Source organism: Falco naumanni, chromosome 4 (genome assembly GCF_017639655.2).
Source record: "Falco naumanni isolate bFalNau1 chromosome 4, bFalNau1.pat, whole genome shotgun sequence".
Lineage (NCBI taxonomy): Eukaryota > Metazoa > Chordata > Aves > Falconiformes > Falconidae > Falco > Falco naumanni.
Window position 1 is genome coordinate 75,415,078 of NC_054057.1, and position 25,061 is coordinate 75,440,138.

Here is a 25,061-nt window from a genome sequence, read left to right on the forward strand (position 1 = left end):
TGAGCTGCAAGGGTGCTCCTGGAGCCAGAGTGGCTGCTGCTCCTGGCCTTGGGATTTGCTCTGCTGTCCTTTTGAAGGCAGCTCAGGAGGGAGTTTGTCCAGCTCACCTCCTGCTGAAGGATCACCTTGGCCCTGCTTACCTTATATAACATTCCCTTTTCCACTTGGACAGAGGAAAGAAAAATTTTCCCACCATAAAAAAGCAGCTTACCCCTTCGTCTAACCTCTTAGGCCAAAGTCTAACTTGAATCAGTCCTGGCTTCTCTTAGAAGCTGAGAGAGGAGCAAAGGCAGGAACAGAGTTAGCCCTTGGACTCTGGTCTAGGCATGACCCAGGCGAAACGTTACCACGAGAATGGGAACCTGTCCCTGCAGTCCCACAGTAAAAAGCTGCCTGAGAACCTGACCCTGTGTCCCAAGGCGTGATGTGCTCAGGGAACAGCAGAATTCCTGCAGCTGAGGATCAGAGGATAGACAAGATGCAGTTGTCTTGTCTCATTTTAGTACTGTGAATTTGAGACTGAGAACACCCACGTGGTTTTCCTTGCTGTGCCTCCCAGCTCTCAGCCAGGGAAGGATACTTGCCCTGCCCGCAAAACAGAAAGCTGCTTTTCAAATCCTGCTCGCTCTTATGATCATGCTACTCCTCAGAGCCGCGGTGGAGAGCTACGGTTCATGGCTGACGGTCCTTCTGGCTCTGGGCAGTGAGTGAATATCATCTGCCCCAGTACCCAGCACACGTGGCACATCACTGCCAGCAAGGTTCCTCAGCCGGATGATCTCCTGCTTGTACCTGCAGTGGGGAAACGGCACCGTCACTGCCCATGTAGTCACGATCCCGAGCAATCCATTTAAATGCACGCTGTGCCTCGTGTTTGCTGTGTGCTAAGGACGTGCGGTGTCAGTTAATGCAGAGCAGCCAGCCCAGGCACCAAGCCATGCTGGGAAGTGAGCTCCAGCAGATATAAAACCACAGCCTCTTCCCAAGGAAGAGGTGTTTGTGGGCTCTGCCAGGTAACGATACCAGCAACAAGCCTGTGAGTCTGACCCAAGTTCACAGCCGAACTGCCCGGGGAGGGCAGGCGCGGCTGGACCGTTGCTCTGACAGACATGCCCTGCTTGTTCTCACCGTTCCTTGCCCAAGCACCTCTTCTCCCTGCTTCTGGGCCTGAAGAACCAGGGAGAGAGGACCACAGATCAGGGGATGCTGGAAGGCTTTAGATTTTCAGCAACCTCTCTCTGAGCTTCCTCCAGAGCATGGGTGAGCACACAGGGAAGGAGGCGTGCGGCTGGGCAGGCCAGACACTACCCCCTGCCCTGCGGAGCAAGGGATGGTGGCAGCTGCCCGCACAGCTGGACGTGCTGTGGGACATGAGCCATGCTGGCAGCACTGTGGGAAGGCAGCAGCAAGGTTAGGTGCCGATAGCGTGGCGGGCATGACGATGTCACGGGCCATTAGCCTGGGAGATAAACTTGGAGCACAAAGCAGAGAACACATGAAGGGGATCCTACCATCTCACCTTGCAAGATGCTTATCTATGTATTCCTGTAGCTCTGACACCTGCTCTTCTGCCATAATCGCCCGAGTCAGCAGCTGGCTTCTCTTCTGCTCCAAATCCTCCTGGAGGGGCAGAGAAACACGGAGAAAACAGGGAGGTCTGCGAGAGGGGAGTGAAGTTGCTCAGTGCCCCTCTGCCAGGCGAGACTGACCACCTCCCCATCACTCAGCTCCAGCGCCACTTGGCATTAGGCTGCAGAAGCAACCAAAACCTGATGTGCTCGGGGAAAGGAGCCTGGTGATGACAGCACAGCTTTCCGCAGGCATCGCTGCCCCAGCGCATCGGCCAGGCAGACCAGGCAGCCTTTCCTGACCACAGCACAGGTCTGGGGGCCAGGGCCACCCCAGGACAGGCAGTAACCCCTGCCTGCCAAGCCACGATTTACTCCCCCAGAAGCTTTGTAGACAACTGGTGGCACACTTGCTTGATTTGGCACTCGGACACAGCTTTCATACCTTTCTGCTGGTAGTTTATTGCAAAGGGCAGTGACCTTTCCTCTTAGATTAAAAAAACACATTTGTTTTTTGCACAGTGTTTCTAGATAGCAGACCACCAGCTTACCCAAGTTAACTGCACAGTCCCTGTGTTACCAGGAGGACCTGTGGTGCTTGACTGAGGTCACACCTGAGGTACACAGCAGAGCTCCCAGTGCAGTGTTCCAGCCTCTCGGTCACAGCATCTCCCTTCTTTTGGCCACAAAGATACACATAATTTAGGCGTTTAGTTTTACACAACCAGAGAGTGGTGGAGCACTTCCTTACATCATTGTGGACAGAGGAAGGCACGGCATGGAAGCAGGCTGTAGTAGCATATCTATAGCTTTGTCTACCACAGAAAAAGCAGGCCTCTGCTTGGTTTCCAAAGCCCTTTTACCCACGCATGGCAGTCAGTGTGGCAGGGATCCCAGCATCAACCCTTTTTCCCACTGCTGCCATCTCTGCCAGGCAGCCAACCCCACCTGAGCCAAGCCTGCTCCCAGCGAGCATCACCACGGTTTCACGGGTGCCATAGGGCAGTGTTGTGGATGGGGAGCACTGTCCTCCCTGCTCTGGGCCACTCCATACCCGAGCGCAGTGCAAATATCCTCGCACCCAGGGGGAACCAGACTGGGAAGCTGATTCAGATTCAGGCTAGACTTGAACCAGGTCAAATACAGGCCCAGTGTGTTACACAGATGCCTAAATGCTTGTGCTGGGACATGGGAGGGAGCAACACAGTAGGAATGAGCAGCCGTAAGCACTGCTCTCCTCCTTTTAGTTGTAGGGATAGTACAGCCTTGATATATCACCGACCAAGGACTTGCTAGTGTCACTTGGTGGGCTGAGGCCAAAGCCACAGCAAGGCTCCTGTGAAAAGCTTCCCTGTTCCAGCCTGGGGCAGCCTATCAGCCCCCAGGGCAGCAGCCAGCTGGGGCAGTACTTTGACATGTGGGTAAGGGATATGCTTTTATTCAGATGGGCTGTTCCAGACCTTTACCTGGGTGGTGTGTGTGAACTCCTGGAGCTGCTTCCTGACCTCCGCCCAGCCCTCCTCATCCAGCTGCCTAGGAGAGAAAAGCAGATTTTGGTCACGGCCTGATGTTCAAATCCAGCCCTTCTTCAGGTCACACAGCTTTGTTCACAACTTGTGCCCATCCAACCATGAACCCCAGCACTCTGAACCTTTTCTCTCCCACTGCCCCAAACTGCAGGGCGTGCAGTGCTGTCCCTGTGCCCAGGCAAGGAGAGTCACAGCCCTTCTGCCAACCTGGGATTCCCCACTGTGATGGCTAGGTTTGTTCCAAGTTCACATCAACACTCATACATCAGAGGATTCCGTGCAGAAAGAGTCCTTAACCTGACACTGCAGGACTGAATTTGATGGAAACAGAGAACAATCAATGCTAAACGCTGGTGCTTTTCATGTTTCGGAGCACAAACCCGCCTGTTCTGGTCACCGAGTGTGATAGGTGAGCTGTCTGTGCAGCCCAGCCGTGGGAAAGTTCTTCCTATTCTGTCCCAGTCTGAATAAGCAAAATACAGGTCACATCTGATGCTCGAGGAATTTGGGTTGTATGAAGGGAGGAATGCATTGTGCTCAAGAGCAGCTCCGCTGTGACTGCCAGAGTTCCCTCTGGTGGCTGCAGCCTCCCAGGCAGGGCACAGGGGAAAATCATGGCCGAGATTTCATGGGAGCAAAAGTGAAGGGAACAATGAACAGCAAAGGCACGCAGCTGATAAAGATGAGAAGCTGCAGGAATTACAGCTGAAGTGCTGTGGTAACACCAGGCTTCGTGTCTCTAGCTAGAGGAACAAGGTAACAGCATGGATAAACCCATCAGCACACAGAAAACATGTATTTGGAGTGTGCAGAGTCTCTTGGCAGCTAAACCCCCACACATTAACAGCAAGATGCATCACTAAAATTAAGGTTCTGATCTTTCTGCCTTGCTCCTGTGGCGAGTCTGCCAAAATTACTGCATGTATTCAAGGACTACTACTACTTTTCAGTGTGGAAAACATGGCAGAGCCTGGTTAAGGCTCAAGCTTTTCTCTGAGACACTACTCCAGAGCCCAGCAGCTCAGGCACTGAGCGACATCTCAGTGCTGGCATCCGGTTAATTAAATACCTGACATGTTTTCTAGGCTGAAAAATCCCAGCTCAGATTTCTCCTGCACTTTGTTCCACCTCTCCAAAGCTGATAGAGTTTCAACAGAATAACAGAGGTGGGGGGAAGAGACCCATCAAAAATGAGCAAATCTAGGGCACATCAGGAAGCCAGGGAGGTATCAGTACAGGGTCAGCTCAGGGTTCCAGCCCAGTGTCTGTGTTGGGAGGGAGGAGAAACAAGACCATCCCAAACTCGTGGCGTTTCACTTGCCTTTCTCAGGTTGTGATCCACCAAAGCACTCGGGCGTATGCTCAACTTTGGCTTCTAAAGAGATCAGTCAGACTAAAAACATGATTAAATCAAACATGTGCTTAAGAGCTTTCTTGGATCCAGCCCAAATGACCAACTCATTTCACCGCAGGAAATGCTGCACTGAGACGACAGCTGGCTTTTCTTCTCAGACGAGCGAGTCCCTATCAGCTCACTTTCTCCCTATTTATTACCGTCTCCAAGTAGAGCAGAAAAGACTCCTCAATCCACACAGTAAGGAGAATCCAGAATTACAAATATCCTGAGAAACAAATAGCACTTACTGCTTGGAAGACAGCGGAAGGGCAGAGGTTTCTTTCAGTCTTTTCTGAAGGCAAATGAAGAACAGTATTCCCGTAAGCATTAAACCATTGCAATCTCACCACAGACCCTGTCCCTTTGAAGTGGCATGCCATATCCTAGTGCTCTAACAGCCACCAGTGCCTTGGTAAGGAAGCGATGTGCACTGCAATCTTAATGTTTAAGTCTCCCATCCTCTGAATTTTTAAACAAATGCGTCTCGTGCAAATCAAGAGACACATCTCTGCCCAGACAGAACCAGTGGGAGGCCATGGAGCTGACTGGCGTGTTTCTGACTGTGGTCTCCTGCTCAAGTTAGCTATCCACACTGAGGCAAAGGCATTCAGGAACAGAAAGCCCCATTCTATCCTCCCTTACTCACTTCTTTTAGCAGTGAGTGTGTCCACCAGCCTGGCAGCTCTCCTATAACAACTGCTACTCCTCAGCCCTCCCAGAGCTCAGCGACCCCAACCTGTGGGGCTGCCCAGCCTCCTAGATCTAACTGTAATTCACCCCTACGTAGTAGGGTTGAAGCAATGAAAGGACTGCTTGGACATGACATCTCTTCCCAAAAATGAGAAATCGAGCAAGCACTACTGCCTGCAGCACAGCAAACCCCCAGGGAATGCCTAAGGAAGGGGCTTGAACCTGTCACTTGTGAGACTCCCACTACCAGCCCCCAGTTTCACCGCTGCGGAAAGCCAGCAGCCCAGCCACCACCTTCTGCAATTCATGTAGCTGCATCTCCAGTTTTGCTTTATCCTCCCGCAGCCGGTTTAGCTCCCGGGTTGTGTTTGTCAGCAGCTCTGGGTCTGTGATGGAAAAGTGGAGCTCGGCAGGGCCACAATCCATAGCGCTGCTGCCCAAGGATTGGATCTGCTCTCGCTGGAGCCTGTAACATGCCAGAGGGGTTAGTCCATGGTTGGGTAACAACACTGAGTATTTCTGCTGCTGCTGGAGGTACCACTCGCTTGGGACCTGCTGGCTTCTGGCCCACTGAGAGCCAGTCCACCTGCAAAGGATAAGTGGGAGCCCAGCAGTATGCACAATATCCCTGGGAGTGTTTCTGAGGAGAGCTTGTCCTAGAGCTATTTGTGGCTTTTATGCCAAAAGAATTTCTGCTGCTTCCCACAGCCCAAGCTGCTGAGAGCTGTGGAGCGGAGCTGAGAGCCCTGCAGGGACGGGCTGGGAGGCAGGAGTTATTTGTGGTACCTCTGCATTTCCACACCATCCAACATGGAATCAATCTCTCATTCTAAATTTCACACAGGAGAAACATACATGCAAAGCAGCCCCAGGGTGTCCAGAGCACCCTGCCGTGCAGCTGGAGACACCTTGCTCCTGGCTTGTCAACATCAGGGAGATAAAACATGTACTCCAGATCCTCTGCTCCAGCTGGGAGCCCCATTTGCCTCCCTCTCAGCCAGGGGTCTGGGTGCTATAGGATAGGGCACTTCCACTTGGTCCTTAGCAATAGGCTGAAGAGACAGAGCCTGGCTTAGCCCTACCCGTAGGCAATCAGCAGGCTCTCATGCTTCTTGACCAAGTTCTTCATGCGTTTCCTGTAGCCACGTGCTGCTTTAGCTAGCTGCTCTTCCCGAGACTTGTAGGAAGCCCTGATATCCTTCAGCATGCTGTCCACAAAGCGTTTCATGGGAGCAAGATCAGCTGGGGCCATGCTAGGCCCCGTTATGTTGCTAGATTTGCTGTCCATGTAGTCCTTTAAACACAGAGAAAGAAATCAAGGTGATCAAATCGTTCCCTATGGCACGTAAGCCATTTCCCACAGAGAGGGTCCAGGCATCTTAATGCTAACAGCACAGAGAATTCCATTTTTGAAGAGCAGGAAAGACAAATTAACTTCCGTCTTGTTTCCATCAAAATGGAGAAGGCATCTGTACTGTATCAGTGACTCACCTAGGGAAACATGACTTGGCATCAGCAGTTACCTTTTCTAGTCCTGTATTCTTTACACTGTGCCCCCCTCTCTCTGCTAGCTAGGAGGTGGTTCAACATTGCATTGTTAGAAATTAAACTATTCTTAATAGTGAAAATTCCTTTGCTTAGTCTCCTGATCCATCATCACACCATCTTCTTTGGTATTAGCCTTCTTCCAGCACAGAAGCTCTTGCCAAAACTTGCTTACTGCTACCTAGGGTGGTAGAAAGGTTTCTTCCCAGCCTCACCACTCGCTATAAGCAGGTACCCACACCTGAAACGCCTGCCTTGTGCTGAGTCCTTACCACGCTCTGTGAGCCCTACTCTACACCCAAGGTGTGTGTTCTCAGAGCAAGTCCCAGGCACTAGTGTTACACTGCTCTGTAGTTGACCACAGAGCTGGCAGAACTCGCTGCGAGGATGGCAGCAGAGTCATCGTGGAGGCAGTGACAAAGCCGCAAGTGGCATCGCCTGGCCTGCTGGGGAAGCTGTCAGAGCAATAGAGATGAAAAGCCAACTGGAAGGCAGCCATAGTAAATAAGACGATCTTTCAATCCAAGTAATCTGACCAAGAAAAGTCCCAGCAGAAACTCAGAGACCATTTGGTGTGGCTGTACAGGAAATCTGGGTGAGGAGGGGGGCTGGCATCTCCTCCTCCGGGCCAAGCCGGGGGCACAGAGTCCCCTTCCATCTGCAAGCATGGCTCCCCAAGCCCCCCACCTGCTCTGCTCCAAACTCAGCAAGGAAGGGAAACAGCAGGAGCCTGCAAGAAATGGGCAGCCAGCATGCAGAGACTTCCCCAGGCCAAGAGAGCCCCTGGGGCTGGGGGTACCCACCGCCACATCCTTGATGTACTGCGCGAGCCGGGAGCGATATTCCTCGTTCAACTCCTTCAGACGAAGCTGCAGCTGGGAGTTCTCTGCCTCCACCTCTTGGAGCTGGCTCTGGGAGGTGAGCAGCACCTAGGCACAGCAAACGCTCGCTGCTGCCCTCGTCCCCTGGGGGGACTTCATTGCCAGATATTCAGCTTCACTAGAGCTGGGAAGGTCCTGGGTTTTCACAGGAGCCTACTGGAAACGTTTATAGTCCCTATTTCCCCTGCTACCTTTTGTCATCTGCAATCCCGACCCCCTTCCCTGTGATTTCACCAATGCTTTCTAAATATCGGTGAACAAAATTCCTCCCACTGCCTGTGGCAAGCAGCACCCTCCACCACCATGCATTGCCTCCCTAGAGAAGGAAACCACGCAGGGAGGAGCACCTTGGTATGACAAACTCCATGGAAAGGAAGACGTGTTGGAATACCTTGATACAAGACAGCCACCCCCTGCCAGCTCCAGGATGAGCACATGGCACCCAGGAGGAGCAGATGAGCAGGGGTAGTGCCAGAGCCTGGGTGCTGGGGGCTGGAAGGAAGCCTGCTCTTACCGCTGACTGCTCCACCAGCTTGTGCTGGGTGTCCCCAATTGCTCCCTTTGCTTCCTGCAGCTCCTTCCCCATCGTGATCCTGGGCACACAGGAAGAAGGCGTATTTTAAACCCCCAAACTTCTCTGGAGGTCCAGTACAGCCAGCTTTGAGAAGAAAATCACTATGGGATGACAGAAACCTCTCGGCAGCAGCTGCTAGCCCCCAGATGCGTGCCAACCAGCAGCCATAGAGCTCTCGCAACCAAAGGTGAATGTCCTCTCCAGTCACAGGGTCTAGTTCTGCGCATCCCTGCTGTGGCAGCCTTTGCTGGGACACCAACCCCAGCCCAGCCTGTTGGTGGAAGAACCACTGTGGGGGTAAGGCCTAGGGCTGGATGCATCTCTGGGCTGTCGCACATTTGCTCTGTGTGTCACAGAAGGTGGATTTTCAAAGGTGCATAGGCCAGCTGAGCACCTAAATATCACCAACTTTTAAGCAGACAGCTAACAGCCTTGAAAACATGAGGTTTTGCTCCCGGGCCTCACTTTTTCCAAGGCTGAATCATCATTTCCCACCCTGTACCCCACCAAAGGCAGGCTGCCTCCTCTCCCAAGGATCAAATTCACCTGCAACAAACTCCATATATGCCCAGCCAAACCAGAAGGACGTGCCCTCAAACACTCACATTCTGTCTTCCAGTTTCTGTTGCTGCGAATCATAGGTTTTCTTCAGTATTTCAAGCTCCACTTTTATGTGATCCTGGTTTCCAAGCAACTGAGGGACAAATGAAGAGGAAGAGGAGACAGAGGACTGAGCTAAGAGAGGGATTTGTGAACGGGGAAGAAGTGAGGAGAACCTCCAGCTGAGCACAAGTCCAGCTGAGCAGTGACACACTGGGAAAGGACAGGTTTAACTGGGAGTGACCAGTGCTCCGTAGCACACCAGAAGCTGTGTCTGATCTGGAGACAGGGCACACGGAGGTGCACACGTGTCGCTCTCCCAAAGGAAATTCTTGCACCAAAAGTCAGATTCCCAGCAGGAGCTGGTGGTGGAGCCCAAGCTGGTTTCATATGGGCTGCAGAAGGGCAGGAGGCAGGGAACATCTCTGCTCTCAGTTTCAGGTGCTTTATCAGCCCCATCTTTCCCAAGTATGGGCAAGAAGAAAAGTAAGTGTCCTCTGCACTTGTTGGCTTTTAAATTCCTGCCTCTGTTCACCCAGGGGCACTGACCGAGGGAATCACAGCTACCCTCTCTCAGCTTTTCCTTGCACAAGCTCTGGAGATATTCTAGTCTCATTTTTCAACTGCACAGCTTAAAAATAATTTTTTAAAATAAATCAAGGAATCAGCTAATCAAAAAAATTCAAGTTAGCACCAGGAGGTGCCAGCCACAGCAGGAATAAATTCCCCCTCTGCTTCCTCAAGGATCCAGCAGCAGATCCACACACACTCACGTTTCTCTCCAGCTTTTGCCGCTCACGTTCAGAGGCAACTACATCTTCTGGCTGGTTCTAGTAAGAGACAGAAGAAGATGCCTTTAGATCCCTAGTCTCCAAGGAGCTGGGACAGGGCAAAGAGGTCTTTACCTTCACTTTCTGAGTAGAGAGACGATGCACCATTGCTCTCACTCTTTCCAGCTCGGCAGAGGACTCATTGGCCATGGCAGGGGAGCCATTGCTGTTAGTGCGGGGAAGGTTGCTCCTGGCATTGGCCAGGTTGAGCAGCTCTAGGCTGAGCTCTTCATTCTTCATGACCTGCCAGGTCAAACAAGAAGGAAAGAGATTCTGAAATTCTGCCTCTCCAGCTCCGCACACTGCCTGTTCAGTGCATAGCCGCTGCTCTTGGTGTGTACACAAGGCAGGCGGCTCACATCCCCTTCTGAAATCAGGTTTTATTTTTAGTTCTCTCTTGTATGTCCAAAGATATCAGTGATTTTCTCATTTTCATGGAAATGCAGGGTATCATCGCCAGGCACCAGGATTATTCACATGCAGCCTTACTTCCTCTGCCCATCTCCCTCTCACATTCAGATACCAACCCCAGTGCCAGCCCAGCTCTGGGCACAGCTGTGCCACCACCTCTCGGTCCTGACCTCCAGCTTCCCTCCTCACTCTAACCCTGTGCCATCCACACAGTTTCCCAACACTTCAGGCATCTCTTTCCCCATACAATGGCTTTGAACAGTGCTGGACTCCATGATGCAAGAGAAGGGCCAAATCTCCATCCATCTCAACTGACGCCACCCAGCTAATTCCAGTTTTGTTTGAATGCATCCCTCCAGCAGCAGCCAGCCCACAGCACCGTGTAGGCAGTGAGATTCAAAGCGATGCTGGTGTGAAGTGACACATTTCCAAAAGATAAAGAGGATCTGAATGAGAAAGGCTCTGTTACAGGTGATCTGGAAGGAACACTGGGGGAATTCATGTCTCACGGGAGGGTTTCTATGTAGATAACAAAGCTTTGATGGGGTTTATGACTGGGGACAAGCTTGAGTAATTGTTACCATGGCAGTGAATCGGGAGGATGGGAGGCAGAGGTCATCTGAGTCATCCGTGGAGAGAATAGTTTATCAAAAGATAGCACAGGGTGGGCTGAGGGAGAGAGGAGAGGAGAAAAGAGGCTGACAAAGAGGTGAGATATACAGCTGTGAAAACTGACAGCTACGCAGAGACAGGCTGCTTGTTCTCCAACCGAAAACGATCCATCTGCAGCTGTCAGCCCTGACAATTTGATCAGAGGGGGTCACACAAACGCAGAAGTACCAGCTTAGTGAAAGAAAGAGGCAGTCTCAGGTTTGCGATGGGCTTTGCTGCCTCCCCTGTGCTCCCAAGCCTGGCCTGGCTCCAGGGAAAACCCCAGTGTGGAACCGGTTCGAAGCCATTTGGGTTCCCTCTGACAGCCTCACTTTGTACCGCCACAGACGGCGTAAGCCTGCCAAACAAAAGAGGAGGAGGAAACAGGGAGTCGAGAAAAGGTCAGAGTCATGAAAAGGAAGAATTTACAGCGAGTTAGAAAACAGGCACAAAGTGCCTGACTGGCATCTTCTGGAAGGCACTTCCCCAGGGACAGGCAAGGCCAGCTCTGCTGCGCTCCTTCGCCTGGGACAGACACAGGGCGATGTGTGAATCGAGCCGTACAATGGGGGCCGCGACAATTCAGAGGCTCTAACTGTTCCCGTACAAGGGACCATGAATGAGCTCGCTGAGCTGCTTCTGCGCCAAGCAGCCATGACAACATATTGGCAAGGTCACAAGTAGCACTTGTAATTGGGAATGTGTAAAAGGTTCATTGTCTCCCCAGAAGAGTGCCGGGGAAGGGGAGGGGGCAGAACCGCAGGCTGCTTTTCCCATTTCCTTTGGGAAAGTCCACACTGGGAAAATAATGAGCAAGAGGCCCATGCTGCGACAAGTCCCAGCCTGCCAAGTTGGAGCCTCTTTCACTTCAGGCAGGGATATTTGGTAGTAGGAGCCAAGAAACTGGGGTAAACCCCTCAGCCTACCAATTACAACCAAGGAGTTCACCTTTGGCTTCTGGACCCTGCTCCAGCACTTCTTCAGGATGCTATCTGGGCACATAACTGTGCTTTCACTCTCTGAAACATCCCAAGATTCATGTGAAAACAGTGTGTTATTACTGCTAACCTGCTAAACCCATCATTTAGAGATGTCAGCCACCTGAAAATCCAATTTTTGACAAACATATTGCACCCCCTTGGGGACAAGAAGCAACCAAGGATGCTGAATGCTGAGCTATTCCTCCATGAGCCTGGCAGTACCGTGTCTCAGCAGCATGCTGCCTTGCTGGCAGTTAGTGCATGCACTCTGCCTTGTGGTGCAGCAGGACAACAGGGCAGGTTCACACCCCTGGAAGCAGCTGAGCTTGCCTCCTCCCAAGAAATTTCCATTTCTCAGCTTACAGGAGACAAACGATAGCTTCACAAGAGTCACTAACTCACTTATTTGCAATGGGATGATCACGATCTTGTACTCTCCTCTACCAGAGCCCTGCAGATCAATGCTCACCATAAAGACAGATCGGACATTTCCAAAACCAGCATTCTTGGTCCCAGCCCCACATCTTCCCATCGCAACTCTACAGGGCCAGCATGGTAAACCAGGTCATTTGGCTGAACCAGCTAAACTATCTGCCGGGGGAGGGAGGCAGGAGGGTGTCAGTCATTCAACCCAGTTCAAAAAGAAGGAGACGCAAGCAGGGGGAGAGGGAGGGAAGAGAGGAAGGTCTATTGAATAGCTATTCTGGCCAAAGAAATACACAAATCTGGGTCCAAAAGACTTTAGTTAATAATTGCTAAGCTAACAGTTGCCAGGAAATTGACTATATTTTAAGGTACAATCAGAAACTTGCTTACATTCAGTGTTTTCATAAACTTGCCAACCTCAAAAACTTCCAGGCCTGTTCCCGCCGCCATAGGAAATGAGAGTGACTACAATCAGTTCACGTGTAGCCTGCGCAAGCCATGCAGAAAAAAGGGAAACAATGCGTGCTGGCAGTCAAGAGGGACCTGCAATGTGCACTCAGCCCAGCCCCGCAGTGACCTCCTCGTTACTGCTAGTGACGGGGACCTGGGATGGTGTGAAAAGAGAAGGACTTTGACAGCGGGGTGCCCAGAAGAGCACATGGGTCAGTGTGGGCTCAGCACTGTCCCTGCTGAGCAGAGCCGGTTCTGCAAGCCCTGCTAAGAAGGTGACCAAGTTACATGAAATTCCAGGGCCCTGCAAACAAAACCGTGCCCAAGCTGCACTGTCTCATAGCTGACAAACCTTACTGGACCTGAGCTGCGAAGTGGATACACAACCCAAAGACATCCAAGCTGTCTGCAGATGAGGTAATTGTGAGATGGAGTAGAGAACACCGGAACAAACACTGCAGCCTTTCTCACCTCCTGGTCCAGCTCTTTGCCAAGAGCCAGGTAATTGCTTTTCAAAATGATGTACTCATCTGTCAGCTCCTTCCAACTGGTCTCCAGAACATACAGGCGTTCCTGTAAGGCATTTCGCTCCCCAGTGACTTTCTTACTGCAGAGCTCCAGCTCCAGCACACGATTCTCCAGGGACAGGATCTATAGAGGAGAGGCAGCAGAATTAGGCTGTAGCAAGAGACCAGCAGCAATCACAGGGCATTTATTTGGCCAGGCAGGTTCTGGCATGCTGTGATTTAAAGAGAGGTGAGTTTCATGGTATCTAGGGCATTGCTGGGGGAGTCCATTGCTCTAGCTAAAGCCAGAAGAATGTGCCAAGCAAAGTGAAGATGGAGGCATAACAAACTGTGATTGCAGATAAAGGTATTGGCAGAGCTGAAACCAGCTACTTCAAACTTTTGGATACCATATTTTTCAGTTCAAAGTTCTCTGTCTCATACTGCTCCTTCATTTTGTTTGTCTCGATCTGGAGATCAATGAGGTCTTTGGAAATCTAGGAGAGAGAAAGAACACTATAAAGGCCATGGACTGATTCTGAGGCCAACATACTCTTTCAACAGGTCACACCAGGGAATTTGAGCACACACACACACCCACCCCGCCCCCGAAAGAGGCATTTCCCACTGGATTTTTCACTGCAGATCTACCAGCCTCATACAGCTTCACAGCTCAGTTCTCTCCAACTCCCAAAGTATTTGTTTTACCTTCAGTTTTTCCTCTTCACTGAAGACCATCCTGGCTGACAAATCTGTTTCGGAGCCAGCCAGCTTTTCCATCTCCTTCTGCAGGTCTTCGAGCTGGTACAGCCCCCCATTCCTGTGCTGCAGCTGCGCCTAGTGACACACAACAGCTCCAACAGCTGTTGCCAGCCTGCAGAGCCCTCCTCTCCCCCATGATACTCTCCCACCACAGTGCTGGTGGAAGAACACAGCATATCCAGCTTTTCAGAGCTTGAACAGATTGTAGATGGGATTTTCAGCTGCCATTTTCCTCCTGCAATTAGGATTTCATTTGCAGGGTGCTCATTCCATAACCCAGGAAGGGGTTGCAGACCTTCATATTTATATTTCCATTAGCAAGATACTGCACATGCTCTGTCAGCATACTTACGTTCTCATTCTCTGCAACACTTCCAAAATCCATGTGCTCAGAGGCCAGGATCTTCACACAGTATCAGGCAGGTAGCAACTGAAGACCAAAGGAAGGATCTAAGGATCTCTGTGGCAGCAACTTTTCCCTTGAGGTCCAGCACAAGTGATGTTGCTATCAACTTTGGTTACCAGAGGGTGTGGCAACCACCTTAACTTATAAGGTGGAGCAAATTACTACAGCCACTCCAGCAGCTGTGAGAGGAAAAGAAATTACACTTATCAGGAGGTTTTCATATTCCTAAGACCACACACAGCAGATACTGAAACAAGAAGCTTAGCCGACACCCCCAGTGAAGCAATATCGCCAGCTAGGAGATTGCATTCCATTTACATTATGGACCATCCCCAAAACCCAGCTGTAGGGATGGCCTCAATCTCCATTGCAAGGCTCTTTAGAGAATTTAAGATCTGATTGGCCCATTAATTACTCCATTAATCCAACATTCTGCTCCAAGACTATCCAGTAGCATCTAATATCAACTTGCTTCCAAGCAATCCTCTCTCAATCTCTACAGTCCTTTTATCTTCTGTGTCAATAAGCCATCCAAAGGGTACCATGATCTGTGAGCTCTGACCAAGCTACAGCTGGTGACAGGAAAGACTTTCCCCAATTTATCACTTTGCATTAGAGATGACATGTGGAAAAATGCAAGTTTCAAAGCAAAGCATGCACTGAAACAAACTCTGGTTACCTCAGTCTGTGCTAAATCTGAATTGTGCGGGTCTACGCACTGCTGCTGACTCCAAACTGTGACCATCCAGGTCTGAACAGAACAACTCCCAAGTGTGTGCAAAGCCAAAAGTACTTGAACAGAGTCTCCACCTAAGAGTGAGGGTAACAGAGAGCCTAAGGCATGGTGGATAATGCTGGAAAACCCCGGTGAACAGCATACCTGGGGTAAAATGAATGCCAGTTCTTAATCTCCTTATTTTGGGCTTATTATGACTGCTATTTCTGTGAAGTGGGTGAGTGTAGGTAAGTATCTGCCTCTTACAGAAGAAAAGCTTTGACAATATAACGTTCAAAAAAGACCATAGCTCTGAAAAACTCCTTAGTATCTGTCAAAGAGGATGAAAGAGGGAGAGGGGATATGCTGCATCCTGGTAGAAGCTCCATGCGCAGCAGTTTACCAGCTCCTCACCACTGGCACCTGGTCCAGGCTGTAGCCCCTCAACATGAATTGCATGAATGGACATGGAAGCGAGACCCAGGGGCTGAGCTCTTTTGAGGCTGGGGGAAGGAGATGCTAATGAAACACGCAATTATGTCTTATTTTTCTGCAAAAGAACTTAACAGACCTGAAGTAATTTTATTAAGGTAATGAAAATGCTGATGAGAATTCACAGTCTCTTCACACCCACTGCCGAGCAGAAAGCCAAATTCACACACCGCCCACAGCGCTGGGAGGGGCTCAGAAGTCTCTGGAGGGTGCTCCAGCACATGGAGGAGCTGAGCCGCGGCTCTGCTCCCCCAGGCATACGGCATCTCCTGCTGGCTCTCAGCCCTGCATGGGCTCCCCAAGGACAAGCACTGCCAGCCCGTGGCAGCCCAGGGACACTGGCAGGCTGGCTCACAGCGTTGTCCCAGACAGCTCTGGCAGTGGCGTGCCCAGACCCCGAGACACCCGATTCAGGAGGGCAAACAGCACACCCCATCCTGCCAGCAAAGCTGGGTGCTCCCTGAGCCACAGGGGTGCCCGTTCCACCTAGCAGACAGCAATATAAAACTAATTAACATACACAGTATTATTTATGCTCCTGCAGTACCTGGAAGACCCAGACAAAACCACTTTTGTGGCAGGTGCCATACCAGCCCCAGAAATGACACTGACCACTTTTCCCATGGTTTGGAAACACGAAGCAAATTTTGTCCAGACCAATACCACAGACAGCAATAACGGGCAGAGGAATTAAGTTTTCAGGTATCATTGCAACAGAGGAAGAGAAAGGAGGTTTTAGGGCATCATTGCAGCCCAAAATCTCCATGGCCACTCCAGAGTAAAACCAAAGAGTGCATGGTTTGTTAACCTCAGTATGAGCTGAAATGCCAACTTTTTAACAGAGGTCTTTTTCACTCTCCTTAGCAAGGATGCTTTTAACACAGCTGACGTGGTGGCTGGATCGCCAGCGAGCTCTGAGGCATGAAATTCTCACCTGGGAAGATGTGAAAACACTCCCCAAATCCACGGCAGCTCAAGAAGAAACCGGTTGAAGAGCCCAAGCACTCAGCCCACCAGACCGATGCCTGCTGGTTGCTCTCCCCTCCTCTCCGGCAGCAGCCAGACTCGAGCCCTCGGTAGGGGCAGGGGCACCGGGCCCCAGCCCCAGCCCCAGGCGGAGGCATCGCTGATGCCCTCACACCTCCCCAGCCGCTCCCGCCGGGCCCGGCACCGGGCTACCGCAGGGGCGGGCTCCACCTGGCTTCCAGCGCCAGCAAAGCCAACACGCACCCACCCCCGCGTGCGGCCCGGGCCACCGGCGGGGCCACCCTGCGGCGGGGCTGCTCGGGGCGGTGGGGCAGGCCTCGCTGGGTCCACACGCCCGGCTGGGCCCACCTACCCCGGAGCCTGCCTGCCCTGCGGGGCCGCAGCGGCCGCTGCCGGAGCCAGAGCCGGAGCCGGAGCCCCGTGGCGAGAGGCCGCTGGGGCGAGGCCGGGCAAAGCGGGGACAGTGGGGCCTGCCCGGCCGGTACGGCCGCGTCGCGTTCCCGTGGCAACGGGTGCGGGAGCTTCCGGGGGCGGGCGCCGTGGCGGCGGCGCCCCCTGGCGGCGGGAGGTCGCTGGGGCAGGTGGCCCTGCGCACCGACGGGCTGCAAGGGGGGGCTGCAGGCGGAGCGCCCCCAGCCCCGCTCGGTAGAAGGGGCCCTGGCAGCCCCCCGGCGCGGCCGTGGTCCCCTCCGGAGCTGCTCTGACGGGCCGGGGCTGCCCCGGGGGCTGCCCCCGCTGCCTGTCACAGCCGGGGGGCCGGGGCCACCCACGGGGCACCGCGGGGCTCCACGACGGGGGCCCCGGCTGCCTCCTTTGGGCTTTTTGCTGCTGCCCCTCTTTCCCTGCCGCGTCCTCCCAGGTTCCCCGGGCAGGGCCCCTCCAGCCCCCGGCAGGTCCCCGGGGCAGCAAAGGGTCCCCGCGGGGTGGCTCTGGGCACCCTCCACCCTGCGATGTGGGGGGGCCAAGGGCAGGGATGCTGCAGGCTGGACCCGGGCCTGGGGGCAGAAACCCTCCTGGGGAGGCCAAAGGGGGGCATCCCCATGGCAAGGTGAGGATCCCCCCTGGCTTGTGCTGGGACCCTAGAGCTGGATGTGTGCTCCAGAGATGTCTTATTAGAGTCAAGGGACAGAATCATCTCCCTTGACCTGCTGAACGTGCTGCTTGTGACGCAGCCCAGGAGATGATGGGTTTGCTGGCTGTAAGTGCTCCTTGCCAGCTCATATCCCATTTGTCACCCTCCTCAGCATCTCCAGGTACTTCCCCACAGGGCTGAGAAAGCAGCTGCTATGGAGCTGGGACGGGGGGGAACCCATCAGTTGGAAGCCCATGTTCAGGTCTGGGGAGCTTACATGGGATGTGGAAAATTCCCGTGCCCCCTTCCTACCCACCCTGGCACAGCGGCACTGTCATCAAAAGCAGTTAAGCAAGGTGGCTGCCTCCCACCCCTCTGTTCACCCCTGAAATCCAGCTTCCTTCTGCATGATGGCCACCACTGGGACAGGGTCTCCTGCTGTTCCCTGTCCCCATGTGCCTCCAACCCCCTGCTCCCAAGGACTCCATTTTCCCCCCAGAACTCAGGGTTTGGGAAGTCTGTGTCTCCAGTGATGGCCCTGGGCACCCTGAGTCATGGCATAGGGACATCCTCGCCTCCCCTGGTCCAACCAGCCCAACCAGGCTGGTGCTGGTGACGCTGTTTCACATGGCCACATGGGCCACTGGTGTGGTAATTAGCATCCCCAAGAGCCACTAGGTGGTAATTAGCATCCCCAAGAGCCACTGGCACATCTACTGACTTTCCCAGCTCTCTGCACGAGCTGAGCCTGCTGCAGCTGCGGCAGGGCACGAGCCAACACTTGGAAATGCCAATGGGGGCCTTTGCCACTACTACCAGGTCCCCATCTCCAGCAACATGGGACTTTTTGAGTGAAAAATGATGCAGTGCAATAGGTGGGGTCCAGGGTGACCAGTAACAAATCCCATCTCTGCCAGGAGGGCCCCTCCAGGAGGGAGCTTGGTCCCTGCAGGTATCCCCAAGAGAGTGGCACAAGCTCTGGGATGCTGGTGTCACCCTCTTGGGCAGCAACATCAGGGATTGCATGTTTTGGGTTTGGGATGAGGAGCAGAAGCACTGGTTGCCTTGGCCAACTCGAGATGGGGACAATATTTGGCAAGATTTGCTAAAAATACTTCCTGACTCAGCTGTGACACCACCACCCATGTCACATCCCTGGTCCCCCCCAGGGCTCAAGCCAGCTCAGTGATGTCCCTGCTGGTACTCAGAGCTGGCCCTGGGCCACTCGTCCTGGGTAGGTGGGGATGGACCAGGGGGCTCCCGGGGTCCCACATGCCTCCCCAGCTTGGCCACCAGGACCAGTCTCTCCCCAGTTCAGCCAGCCTGAGTGGCTGGGGACAGAACAGGGAGCCAGGAACAGCTGGTGGCATTTACCCACACAAAGGGATGGGGAGGAGGGACCTGCAGGCACAGGAGGGCTGCTGGGGAAGGTAATGATTCCTTAGAGTTTAAATAGGTTTAAAAGCTATATTTTCTTCTTTTCTTCTCTTTTCTTTTTTTTTTTTTTTTATGATTTTGCTGCTTTTCCTAATACTATTACAGCCTTCTCCATGGCAACCAGGTGGGGTGACTCAGACTTTGGTCCCGGCTGGGAAGATTAGTTGCCAGAGCTGAAATGATGGGGGGAACAGCTGACGAGGTCCGTGCTGGCTGGGGCCACAGTGGGATGAGGACGTCTATGGTGGGGACCCAAAAGAGGTCCCCATGGTGGCCAAGGTGCCGTGGTACACCAGGCAGGCACAAGGTCCTGGTGCCAAGGACAGGCTGGAGGGACCAACAGTGCCATGGGGTCCAAGCATCCCCTGCCACAGGCAGTGGGACACATCTGGAGGAGTTGCCCACAAGGAAGTTGAAAAGTGGAGATGGGTCCAGCTCCTCTCTGTGCCACAGCCCCACTGGGAAGGGATTTGCTTATTTATCCTCTTTTATTTTCCCTTCGCAGCTCGTTTGGTATTTTCCCTGAAAGGGGGCTGTTGCAGGCAGGGATAAACCCACTCCCAGCCACAGGTAGGGCTTGTTAAAACTTCCTGAAGAGGTTTTGTGGGTTTTGGCTGGCTGGCCCATGCTGGTTCAGCTCTTTTTAGCTTCCAGATTGATTATACCTTGTGTCAATATGTGCTTAGTGCCTATTAGTGGGTGCATGTATCTCCATCTCTCATTTCTCCCTTCTGATCTATAATTTCCAAGAAGAGAGGATTAAAATAGAGGGGGAGGAGTGAACTGCTCAGGGCCAAAAAGAAAGGGAGAAAACAGTGCTTGTTGGAAAATTGGATTGTAGGGCTGGAGGCTGGCCATCTCGCCCCAACACCTCTTCCCATGGGTACAGTCCTGCTTTGGCTGGTGAGAGGGTTGCTTAAAGCTGCCTGAATTAAGTGGCGAAGAGCTGAGATGTGCCCTGTGGAGTTGGGGGAGATGCCAGGCTCCCACGGGGGTGGGCAAGGTGGAAGCACTGTGGGGATGCCCATGGCCTGGGACTGGTGTCCATCCCTGCTGCAACTCCACCTCCATGGATCAGCGTGGGGGGAACCAGGGCGGGGAAGAGCGGCACTGGTGGGAGACACCCATTCCTGGAGGTATGGATGTGGATGCGGCCAGCCTCGTCCCAGTGCATCTTCAAGGAGGAATGCGGCTACCAAGACTTCGGGAAGGTTAGCCATGGCTTTTCCACATGGCAGCTGCTGGCCCATAGGGCTTCTCTTACTAGGGCAGAAGTGGCTTTTTATTTATTTATTTTTGTCTTTCCTGGAAACTGGTAAAAGATTCTGCAGAAGCTGTGTTGGACGCTGGTGGGGAAATGACCTGGGACACAGAACGAGGTCACCAGTGTCCCCAGGGTGGTTTTGACGAACTGCCAGGTGGAGCGTGTGCTCCACCAGCCCAGAGCATCATCCACCATCATCCCACCCTATGCAGGAGGATGAGAGGAGGAGCTGAGATCCAGGGGACCCTCACAGCCGTCACCTCACCAATAGTACATAAACTTTGCTCTCTGCCTCCCCTTTGGCTCAAAAGCACCGAGCTGAGCTGCGTGTAGTGCTCCCAGCGCTGGCTCCACCCACGAGGCAAGATATGCCCACAGGAGGGGTCTGCCGGTTCACCCCAAGGCTTCTCGTGCCACATGGAGAAGAGCTTTTTCCCATTTTCCTACTCATTTCCCACTTGCATCACCGTAAAGCCTTGTGTGTTTCAGCCTGTCTCCCGGTAAGGGTAATCGCCACACCTCTAACCCCCTGTGCAATATAGACGCTGCAAGCGCCAGCGTGTGTTTTTTGGGTCCCGATGCAGCGTGAGGACCTGCTAACAGGGCTCACCCCAGGGCATCCCCGTCAGGCACCGGGGGAAGGGTCAGTCCTGCTGCTCAGGACCCTCCAGGAGCCCAGGGCACAGTTGTGGGGCATCGTGTGAGGCTACTTCATCCATCCCTCTGCACTCACTGCCCACACAACCCCCATGCCCTGGCAGGACCACCCTTCCCCAGGACCCCCAGCCCCACCACAGCCTGTCCTCCTGGGCATCCCCCCGAGCTGCCATAAAGGCAGCTGGAGGCCAGGGGGGGAAGCAAGGAGCCCATCCTGGGGTGCCCACCCCGGCCGCGCTGTCCCAGGGGCTCAGCCCACGTCCCGTCCCAGCAGCAGTGGGGTTAAGCCTGGCCGGGCGGGCGGCTGGACGGGCGTCAAGGTGGTTGCTCCATCCATCCCTGCGCAGAGGGGCCGGAGAGCGGCGAGGGAGCGCTGCCCTGCCTGCCACCATGAGCACAGGCAAAGGTAAGGCAGGGGCTCGGTGTGGGGACACACGCTAAAACTCTGCTGGGGATTCACACTCGAGTCACCCTTAGTTTTTCTCCCCGATTCCTTGCTAATAAGATATTTGGGGAGCCCCCAGGCTGCCTGGGGTGCTTGCAGAGCCCAGACCTGGACGGGGGCTGCAGGGATGACCACCAACGACTCGGTTCTGAGGAAAAGCAAGTTACCTGGGGGGGGGGGGGGCAGCTGGGAGGGGGAGGAGGAGAAGGGCCTGGGGGCCTTTCCCCGTGAAAGGGAGAAGCTGCTGCTGCCATATAAAGAGAGGAGTTTTGGGGGTCCATGCACCCGAGGGGTCTGAGCTGTGTGTGGCAGCAGCGGGGGACAGCACAGCACCCTCTCCCAAGGGCAGATCCAGCCCCCAAAACCTCCTGCAGCTGCCCAGTGTGTGCAGTGGGCTGGGACTGACCCCTCCACACCCCCCCCACAGCACAGGCACCCAGCAGGGGGTGTCCCAGGGGGGTTCCCTAGAGCAGCCATGTCCCACACTGAAAGCATCCCCCTTCCTCTGCACCCCACAGCCGGTATCACCCTCCTGCTCCCCTTGGCCCTGCTGCTGGCCACTGCTTCCCAGCCCCCCGAGGGGGACACCCCAAAGGACCAGGGGGACACGGACCCCCCGCGCTGCCCCAGCCCTTGTGCCTGCAGCTTGGACGACTACAGTGAGGAGCTTAATGTCTTCTGCAGCACCCGCAACCTGACACACCTGCCCGAGGACGTGCCCCACAACGCCAAAGCCCTTTGGCTGGATGGCAATAATTTCACCCTGCTGCCGGCCGCTGCCTTTAGGAACCTCTCAGCCCTGGACTTTCTGGACCTGCAGAGCAGCCAGCTGGCCACCGTGGAGCAGCACGCTTTCCACGGGCTGCGGAGCCTCTACCACCTCCACCTCGAACGCAACCGCCTCAAGCACTTGGCTCCCCACACCTTCCTGCACACCCAGAACCTTGTCTCCCTCAGCCTCAACAACAACTACTTCAGTAAGGTGGAGGAAGGGCTGTTTGCTGGGCTCTCCAACCTCTGGTATCTGAACCTGGGCTGGAACTCGCTTGTGGTCCTGCCTGACAAAGTCTTCCATGATTTGCCCAACTTGAGAGAGCTGATCCTGGCTGGGAACAAGCTCCCCTATCTCCAGCACCAGCTCTTCTGCAGCCTTACTGAGCTGAAAGAGCTGGACCTGAGTGGGAACGCGCTCAAGGGCATCAAGATCAATACCTTTGTCAAGCTTCAGAAGCTGCAGAAGCTGTACCTGAACCACAACCAGATCAATGCCATCGCTCCCCGTGCCTTCATGGGCATGAAGTCTCTCCGGTGGCTGGATCTCTCCCACAACCGACTCGTCTTGCTATTTGAGGACACGTTTCTGGGCCTCCTAAGCCTGCACGTCCTACGCTTGTCCACCAACTCCATCACCAGCCTGAGGCCCAGGACTTTCAAAGACCTCCAGTTCCTGGAGGAGCTGCAGCTAGGGCACAACAGGATCCGGAGTGTGATGGAAAGGACCTTTGACGGGCTGGGCCAGCTGGAGGTCCTCAGCCTCAACAACAACCAGCTACAAGACATCAGGGTTGGGGCATTCCTGGGGCTGTACAATGTGGCAGTGATGCACTTGTCCGCGAACTGCATCAAGGTCCTGCCCGACCACGTCTTCAAGGGGGTCACCAAGCTGCACAGCCTCCACCTGGAGCACAGCTGCCTTGGCAAGATCCGGGCAAATACCTTCTCCAGCCTCTCCAGCCTGCGGCGGCTCTTCTTGCAGCACAATGCCATCTCGGTCATCGAAGACCAAAGCTTCAGTGAACTGCATGAGCTTCTGGAGCTTGACCTGAAGCACAACAGGCTGAGCCACCTCTCACCCCAGCTCTTTGTGGGTCTGAGCAACCTGGAGTACCTCTTCCTCTCCTCCAACCAGCTCCTGGAGATCTCCCAGAACACTTTCAGCCCGCTTCAGAGACTCTTCTGGCTCGACCTCTCCCATAACCAGCTGGAGACACTGGACAACACTGTCATCTCCCCCCTGGCCAACCTGCGATACCTCAGCCTGAGGAATAACTCACTGGAGACCTTCTCAGTGGACTTTCTGTGCGCCTCCTTTGCCCTGGAGCAGCTGTGGCTGGGGGGAAACAATTGGCATTGCAACTGCTCCCTGAAGGGCTTGCGGGACTTCTCCCTGCAGCACCCTGTGGTGGTCCCCCGCTTCGTGCAGTCTGTGGCCGAGGGGGACGATGCCCACGTCCCCATCTACACCTACAACAACCTCACCTGCCTCCATCCCCCAGCTGTGGCGGGCCTGGACCTCCGCGACACCACGGAGGACAGCTTTGCTCACTGCTGAGGTGCACTGGCCCCCACCAGGGCACACGCCGCTCCCCAGCCACGGACCCTCGCCTGCCACCTCCCTGGCCTGTCCCAGGCTCTCTGGGGCAGCAGCAGGAACTCTGGCTCTGTGGCCACCCTAGATCAGCCCAGTTTTGCCACCACCTCCAGCTGCCCATCTTGGTGCTGCCACAGCAAGGAGAACCATGCCTGGGTGATGTTGGATGGGCACCAGCTCCCCAGGCTTCAAACTGAGTTATTTCAGTCCTAGAGTATTTAAATAGCAGCCCCTGGGTCGGCGCGGTTGCTCCCAGCTCCCATTGGTAACTCCTCTGAGCCTCTGGGATGGGGGAAAGCTGCACCACCAGCCTGGAGCCCTCCCCACGGTGAGGGGCATCCTTGCTGGGGCCAGGACTCCTCAGTGGGACAAAGCAAAGTGTCCTCCTGCCACTGAGCAGCTGAAAAACCCTAAAAGCCCCCCCCCCTGAGCTCACCAATATGTTTAGGGAAGGGGGCAGATGACTTGCTTTAATCTTGCACTAGCAGGTGTAGGCAGGGTGCAGAAAGCCACACACGTCACTTACCTGATAAATCGTAGCAGACAAATAAACCTTTGGAGCTATTGCAACCCATCTTGTAAGTATGTTTTTTCCAAAGCATGTGCCGCACCCAGCCGGGGTTTCTTATCTGAGCCCCTCGGGGCTTGCAGACACAGGGTGAGGAGCACAGGCTCCCCAGGGTGCTGGAGAAGTTTGCAGTAAATTTTCTGCGAGCCCCAGGCGGGTGGCATGTGCCCAGGGAGGGAGCGAGAGGTGCCCAGCCATCCTGCAGAAGCAACAGCCCAGTCAGGCTCCGGTGTCGCTGCCCAGCTCTCCAAATCCCAGATAAGTGACCAAAGGTCAGACAAAATTTTCCAGGAAAGTTGCATGTGGGAAACCTGGTCAGGTGTGAGTCCTTGCTGTGGACACAACAGGAGCAGAGATGGATGCTCCTCCTGCTCTCCTCCAAGTAATGGCTGCCAGCTCTAATCCAGTTTGTTTAGTGGAAATCTGCAATTTCCCCCTACCCCATCTCCCCAAAACAGCACTGGTAGGGCAAGTCCAAGCATGGAGAGGGCACACAGGCGGGAGGGGCTCAGAGTCCAGGAGGCTGGGAGATAAGATGCAAGGACACCACCTTCATTTGCTTCCCCAGCTTAACTCAAGCCTGCAAGAGCAGGGCAGGTCCCATGGGAGCAGCAGCTCTGGGGTCAGGGAAAGAGGTCCAGGGGAACAGGACACTCAGAGCAATGATGCAGGAACCACCCAGGGACACAGAGGAGCCCCGCGTGTGGCGGGGATGTGGAGAACAGCCACAGCAGAGCATCCTGCAAAGGACTGCCAGGGCTGGCTTTCAGCAAGACAAGGGACGGGCTGGATGTTGAAGCTGGTATGGAAGGAGGAAAGATTTAGCCGCACCCCAGCAAGGAAACCAG

The 25,061-nt window shown here is 54.2% G+C and overlaps 2 protein-coding genes across 3 annotated transcripts; one reads left to right on the top strand and one right to left on the bottom strand.

The window, feature by feature from the left end:
• Nucleotides 1-151: 151 nt before the first annotated feature.
• CCDC78 (coiled-coil domain containing 78) lies at nt 152-25,052 on the bottom strand. 2 transcript variants are annotated; one of them, XM_040590370.1, is made up of 16 exons: nt 24,172-25,052; nt 14,152-14,384; nt 13,746-13,874; nt 13,448-13,534; nt 13,003-13,182; nt 9,689-9,856; nt 9,557-9,613; nt 8,789-8,877; nt 8,124-8,202; nt 7,532-7,657; nt 6,266-6,477; nt 5,478-5,649; nt 4,742-4,785; nt 3,035-3,101; nt 1,520-1,620; nt 152-792 (listed from the first exon to the last, which is right to left on the bottom strand). In XM_040590370.1, exons 2-16 carry the CDS (start codon nt 14,182-14,184, stop codon nt 666-668), a joined length of 1,671 nt encoding a protein of 556 aa, XP_040446304.1. In that variant the 5' UTR covers nt 14,185-14,384; nt 24,172-25,052; the 3' UTR covers nt 152-665. The 2 variants fall into 2 exon arrangements, with proteins under 2 accessions (XP_040446304.1, XP_040446305.1); XM_040590371.1 differs by lacking the exon at nt 24,172-25,052 and adding an exon at nt 16,347-16,871.
• IGFALS (insulin like growth factor binding protein acid labile subunit) lies at nt 19,021-24,178 on the top strand. The gene is made up of 2 exons (XM_040590369.1): nt 19,021-21,235; nt 21,793-24,178. Exons 1-2 carry the CDS (start codon nt 21,220-21,222, stop codon nt 23,604-23,606), a joined length of 1,830 nt encoding a protein of 609 aa, XP_040446303.1. The 5' UTR covers nt 19,021-21,219; the 3' UTR covers nt 23,607-24,178.
• Nucleotides 25,053-25,061: the final 9 nt, after the last annotated feature.

What these genes read in the sequence shown, in the direction of transcription:
- CCDC78 (XM_040590370.1), bottom strand. Translation starts at nt 14,184, where the DNA reads ATGGATTTTGGAAGTGTTGCAGAGAATGAGAAC. An exon ending in CTTCCGCTGTCTTCCAAGCA is followed by an intron (nt 3,102 to 4,741) that starts GTAAGTGCTATT and finishes TTTCTCTCCTAG; the next exon opens with GCAGCTGGATGAGGAGGGCT. An exon ending in ATAGATAAGCATCTTGCAAG is followed by an intron (nt 793 to 1,519) that starts GTGAGATGGTAG and finishes TCCCCACTGCAG; the next exon opens with GTACAAGCAGGAGATCATCC.